A 6665-nucleotide genomic window follows, 5' to 3' on the forward strand; every position below is an offset into this window, starting at 1 on the left:
TTCCTACTTTAGAATATAGCTTACTTCACTAATCATTACACTAAACTTCCATGTTCCTAGTAGTATATAAAAACGTACCAAATGAAGAATAAATCAGTAATCAACACCACTCGTAACTCCGCGGCTCTACTTTCCACCTCCGGGAATAGGGCTCGTAATACACTCTCTCAACTAGCAGCTAACCACGTTAGCTCAACCTCAGCGCAGTTCCGCATCGCCTGTGGTCCGGCATCGCAGTAACCATCGTTACCATTGCCGCGACGCGATCGCCCTGCCAGCAAAGCGTCCCCGTGCCAGCGACAAGTGCTCATTATCCCCTTGTCACGCGGTGTGGCCCGGAAGTGTCTACTTCGGTAAGGCACAGACATTGGTAACCCCAACGTGATCCTTTAACAACAAAGGATCACACTCAAGCAACCCCCTTCCCACCAAACGCTGAACCTCTGACTGGTGAGAAGACCCGTTAAGTTCACTACATCCACCCGCTCTGGAAACCATAGCTTATCCAGCTTCACAGGATACTCAGCTTCATCCAGCTTCACAGGATACTCAGCTTAATTCAGCTTCACAGGATACGCTTCTTCTTCCAGCGTCACAGGAACTTCAGCTTAATCCAGCTTCACGAGATTCGCTTCTTCTTCCAGCGTCACAGGAACTACAGCTTAATCCAGCTTCACAGGATACGCTTCTTTTTCCAGCGTCATAGGAACTTCAGCTTAATCCAGCTTCACAGGATACGCTTCTTCTTCCAGCGTCACAGGAACGTCAGCTTAATCCAGCTTCACAGGACTCACAGCTTCATTCAGCTTCACAGGACACGCTTCTGCTTCAAGCGTCCCAGGAACGTCAGCTTCATTCAGCTTCACAGGATATGCTTCTTCTTCCAGCGTCACAGGAACGTCAGCTTCATCCAGCTTCACAGGATACTCAGCTTCATCCAGCTTCACAGGATACTCAGCTTCATCCAGCTTCACAAGATTCTTTGTTTCCAAGGCACACAATGTGTCTACTTCATTCATTGAGGAAACAAGTCACACAAGAATCGATTTACAGCATCGATTACTAGACACCTAAAACGAGCTACAATTGAAAATCCAAAAGCTCATTAAGAATTATGGCAAGGATTCTGCCGACCGAGGCCACCGAGACGGCTACTATTCCGGTAAGCTAAACCAGTTAAACGATCTCTGGCAGCAGTTTTGCGACCTAGATGAAGAAGTCCAGCAAGCGGCATTACCCACTGGAAGCGAGTACTCTTCAAGATTAGTAGCACTTAAGGAGCTGGTCGAAAAATATCAGAATATCATTCTGGACAACATGCCGTGGGGAAGCGGGCTTCCGAAGGCCCCGAGACGAATGCGGCCAACATCAAAATCACATCAAGAGATCAAGTTACAGGAGATTCCGCAATTGACACGGTGATCCGACAGTTGCAGAGAAGATGCAACGAATTGAAGTCATCATTAACATTAGCCTCGAACGCCCCAACTGTCAGCCCAGCCCTACAAAGGCACCTGGGCGTTACTGAGGCAAGCCCACGACGAATTGGACAGCACATCTGCGGCCGCAGCCTTGGCAGAACCAGAGCTAGCTCAATTCCACACACATACGAGGAATACGAAATTAACCTTGTAAAGAACAGATTTTTGTGTCTGCTCTCTACGAGATTCGTGCGGCTAGCTCAGAAGATTGTGTGTTCGTCCCACCAAATTTATATGACGTGACTGCCCCGTAGATCAGTAAGAAAACAAAGGATTGAAATGGTAACAGTGGGATTTATTCTCGTGGTATTAATACAGCGGGTGTGTGGCTGGGCTGGCTTCGGTATCTCCTGGCTATGGTTCCGCCGGCTGCTGGCGCTCCTCTTTCTGGCTTGTTGACGCGTTGCCTCGGCTTCCGCTGGCTCCTGGGTTTCGGGACGCTCGTAGTGGCAGCCATTGCTTGCTTGCCGACGCGCTGCCTTGGGGTCGCTTGTTGCGCATTGGACTCACAGATAGTTCGGCCTTGCAGGCTTAGGGAAGCGTTGTTCACCGTTCTCAGACTAGGGTGAACAAGCCTTGCTCTCCAGGCCGACGCCTTTCGAGGCAATACCTGTCCTTTGCTCTGTCCCAGACGGTCCCGCTAGGTTCTTGATCAGATCGCGCTGACAGTCAAGGCTGCCGCCAGGAGCTGCCTAGCAGTTCACTTTACTTTACGCCTAGCGCAGACGAACGTTCCACCCGGCTTCACCCTAATGCGTGACGTCCGCGACGCTCCTGCGCTCCCCAATAACCTCCGCGCGACGATGGTAACGTCCTGCCGGAAATGTCTGCTGGCGTCGCTGCCGATGTCCTCTGCGCTGTCTCCTGGCCAGTAGGTTCTTCGTCGTAGGACTCTTTTGTTTGTCTCTGACAGACCCGCCGGGCGACTCGCCAGGGTGTGGTCGAATAAGTTGGAAAACAAACGCCTTGACTTAGCCGTGTGATAACTTCCGGAACTCAGCCACTTGTGTCTCAATTCGGAGATTCCTGATGTCCCAATCCTGAACGTCTCGACGTCACGATCTTGCTCATGGTGTGCTTCCCACGGCGCTGCTTCCGACGACTTGCTTGGTCATGGCTCCTTCGTAGATTTCTTGCCTGACTGACTGTTCACTTGGTACTTTAACTGATCTTGAAGGTTTGACTCCTCGTGATCGACTGATCCAGCTACCAGCGCTCTGCGGCCTTATACAGGGCCTCCGGGAACCGTTATTTCTCTTTTGCGCACGGCCCGCTGGATCTCTCCGCTCTGGGTCCAAAGTCCGTGCCTCCTGGATGACCCACTTGTCGTTCCTGTACCGCTTCCAATCGATGCTCCGCCCACTGCTGCAAACCCGCTGATTCCCGTGGTGCTTGTGGCACGCCTGTGTGCCGCTCCACTGCCGAGATGTGGCACTTCGTCTCCCGGTCCAAAGTTCACGGGAGAGTCCAAAGTCCGGTGGAGTTCCGTTATCCGCTTTTGCACACGGCACTCTTGCCTTGCCCGCGAAGTCTCCATTCTCTCACGATCTCCATCCTTGGTCTCCAAACTCTGTCGCTCTCCATCCTTGGTCTCCAAACTCTCTCGATCTCCATCCTTGGTCTCCAAACTCTCTCAATCTCCATCCTTGGTCTCCAAACTCTCTCGCTCTCCACCCTTGGCCCCCAAGCTCGCTCGTTCTCCATCCAAGTCTCCAAGCTCTCCGCGCCGCGCCGTTACTACGCGAACTCGCCGCGTATCTGGTAAGCGGCCGGCCATCTGCTGCTGCTTCTATTTGTGGGGAGTTATTCAACTCCTCACATTCCCCCCTTACTTCGGGAAACACTTAAAACTTGTTCCTACTCTCCGTCGTTTCCTTGCATATCCTAGCCTTCGAGTCCTTGTGATTCCCGCGGCGCTTCCTCGTTGCTCCCCCGATGCTCCCTCGACGCTCTTAACTTAACTGAGTTCCTACAGCGCTGGTCATCCTCCTCTTAGCAACTTTAAATCTCCCGCGCCGATATTTCCCGTGTTTCCTCATGGGCTATCGATCCCCAGCTCGCTGCTCATTGCTGCGTCCCACTCCTTTCCATGGTTCCTCCGCCTGGTCACACCATCCCTGCGTGATCGATGTTTCTGCGAATATCGTTGCGATATTTCCACCTTGGCCGATATTTCCATTTTCGTGTGCCCATCGATCGCACTATCGTCAAGTGCCAGTCGATCGCCTATCGAGGCGCCCCCTTCCCTGGCTCGTGGAGATATTGCAACTTTCATAGGTAAGTTTTTTTTTGTATTTCTTTCACTCCTTGATCTCATCCCTTTCTCTCTTCTCGTCCTCTCTCGCCCTTCACTTGTCCTCTGTTGGCCGCACTTGACTCCATCTTGGCAACTTTCGAGAGCGGGTGCGGAGAGGACTTCACATTTGCTTCGCAACCGGGACAGCAGGTGAGTATCATGATGTTCGTTTCCCCTCTATCCCCTCCGGCCATTAGCTCCTAGCGATCTCGCGCCAACCGCCTTCCTCCGGGGCCGATATTTGCCGCGTGAACTGCGGCCGTTGGCGCGTCGGTCCGGTTGTCGAAGTCTGCCGCTGCAACGGGGGTCTTTGGGGATCCGGGGGATCCCGAGGACTCACTTTGGGCACCCCCTTTTCCCGTATCCTGGGCTCCTCCCTCGTCGGTGCCGTCGCGAGCCCCTCTAGCCACGTCCACACCACCGTCTGCTGCCGACACCGCACGCCCTCGGCCACGAATGCCCGCGTGCTGTGGCTTACGTGTGCTCCCGGCACCTCCGTCCGCACCACCGTCTGCTCCTCCGTCTGTGCCTGGTTGGTTGCCTCCTCGTGCAGTTGTGGCTGCGGCTGCGCGGTCGGTTGTTCGGATTGCGGTTGCGCGTCCGGTCGCTCTGGCTCAGCGTAACGCGGCGTGGGTGGCCGGGCCGGCCTCCACGGCGGCGTGGCCAACGGGGCTCCTCCGTCGGTGTCTCGGACCCCGTTCGCGAACCCCTCCCCCTCGTAGCGGGGAGTGGGTGGCACCTCCGGCAGCCACTGCAAAGGGGATGGGGCGCGTACCTGGGGGTGAGTGGAACCTCCGACGAGTCCTCCACCGGTTCCTCCCACAGTCGTCGCTCTTCCTCCTCCGCCTCCTGCAGACGAGCATGCCATCGCGCCGCCGCCGCTTCGTGGTCCTGACGCAGCCGGACCTGCCACCGCGCCTCCTCCTCCGTCGTCCGCTGCTGCTCCTCGTCCGACGGCTCTCGGTCCCGGAACCTCTTCTGAGTTTCCTCGGTGGCCCGGCAGACAGCCTCTGCGTGGCCCCTCGGGAGTTCCGCTCCTTCGACGTCCGTCGTCCCGCGCGGTATCCGGTCGCCCACCGCCGCTCTCCGGAGCCGCCGCTCTCTCTCTTCGACGACGGGATCGCCGACCACCTCCACGTCGCTGTCCGAGCTCTCCGCGGCTTCTGGTGCGGAGTCCTCGGCGTGGGTCCGCTCCAGGGCCCGCCGCGGTCCTCGGGTAGGCCGGGTCTCCGACCATCCTTGCCCCGGGCGGGGTCCCTGTAGGGCCGCCATCCTCCGGCGCGCTTCGGACCTTGTGACGCGTGTGCTCATCTTGGTTTCCTGACTTGTAATGCTCGACCGTCGCCAGACTCCCCATACATGAAACCTCGGTTGCGCGCCTTCCTCTTTGCCCGATACCGTTATGTCCTTTCTTTGGGGCGCTCGCTCTCTTACGGTACAGCTCTCTTTGCTGTGCCGTCTTCCCCCTTTCTTCGTAAATCACAAATATTGTACTCCCTCAGATCACAGTGGCACTCTGGATGCTGCGGTTCGTTGTTCCTCTCAGTTCCCTAACCCTTCTTCTTTAAGACTCTACCTTGATCACCCTTGGGGAGTATCCTTGGAAGTTGTCCTTCGTCCTACACTATTCGTACCAAAATGACCACACCCAACAAATCAAGCAGTAGCCAAGTTGGGAACAGTACCAGGCGCTCAGTAGCACCCACTGCATATGAGAATTGCTGATCAGCATATTATATGTCTCACTAACTCACCGTCTCACCGACTCAACGGCACACTGACCCGCCCATGCAGTCAGCACATATTGCAGTGTCAGCCAACTACACAAGGCCAACTACGTAAACTGCTACCATAATAATAATTCCCTGACCTACTTTAGAATATAGCTTACTTCACTAATCATTACACTAACCTTCCGTGCTCCAAGTAGTACATAAACATGTTCCAAATTAAGAATAAAACAGTTATTAACGAATCTCATATCTCCGCGGCTCAACTTCCTACCTCTGGTAATAGGGCTCGTAATACACTATCTCCACTAGCAGCTAACCTACGTTAGCTCAATCTCAGCGCAGTTCCGCATCGCCTGTGGTCCAGCATCGCAGTAACCATCGTTACCGTTGCCGCGACGCGATCGTCCTGCTAGCAAAGCCTCCCCGTGCCAGCGACAAGTGCTCATTACCCCCTTGTCCCGCGGTGTGACCCGGAAGTGTCTACTTCAGTTAGGCACAAACATTGGTGACCCCGACGTGATCCTTTACCAACAAAGGATCACACTCAAGCAACCCCCTTCCCACCAAAGGCTGAACCTCTGACTGGTGAGAAAACCCGTTAAGTTCACCACATCCACCCGCCCTGGAAACCATAGCTCATTCAGCTTCACAGGATACGCTTCGTCATCCAGCGTCACAGGATCGTCAGCTTCATCCAGCTTCACAGGATACGCTTCTTCTTCCAGCGTCACAGGAACTTCAGCGTAATCCAGCTTCACAGGATACGCTTCTTCTTCCAGCGTCACAGGAACTTCAGCTTAATCCAGCTTCACAGGATACGCTTCTTCTTCCTGCGTCACAAGAACTTCATCCAGCTTCACAGCATACGCTTCTTCTTCCAGCGTCACAGGAACGTCAGCTTCATCCAGCTTCACAGGATACTCAGCTTCATCCAGCTTCACCGGATTCTCAGCTTAATCCAGCTTCACAGGACTCACAGCTTCATCTAGCTTCACAGGATACGCTTCTTCTTCCAGCGTCACAGGAACGTCAGCTGCATTCAGCTTCGCAGGATTCTTTGTTTCCAAGACACACAATATGTCTACTTCATTCATAGAGGAAACAAGTCACACACAATCGATTACTAGATACCCAAAACGAGCTACAATTGAAAAT

General features: G+C 54.3%; 1 protein-coding gene across 1 annotated transcript; it reads right to left on the reverse strand.

The window, feature by feature from the left end:
* Positions 1-3970: 3970 nt before the first annotated feature.
* On the reverse strand, positions 3971-5049 carry LOC139354797 (uncharacterized). The gene is made up of 2 exons (XM_070999042.1): positions 4588-5049; positions 3971-4528 (listed from the first exon to the last, which is right to left on the reverse strand). The coding sequence occupies exons 1-2, from the start codon at positions 5047-5049 to the stop codon at positions 3971-3973; spliced, it is 1020 nt and encodes a 339-aa protein (XP_070855143.1).
* Between the last annotated feature and the right edge of the window lie 1616 nt (positions 5050-6665).

The sequence above is a fragment of the Drosophila suzukii genome, unplaced genomic scaffold, assembly GCF_043229965.1.
Source record: "Drosophila suzukii unplaced genomic scaffold, CBGP_Dsuzu_IsoJpt1.0 scf_22, whole genome shotgun sequence".
Lineage (NCBI taxonomy): Eukaryota > Metazoa > Arthropoda > Insecta > Diptera > Drosophilidae > Drosophila > Drosophila suzukii.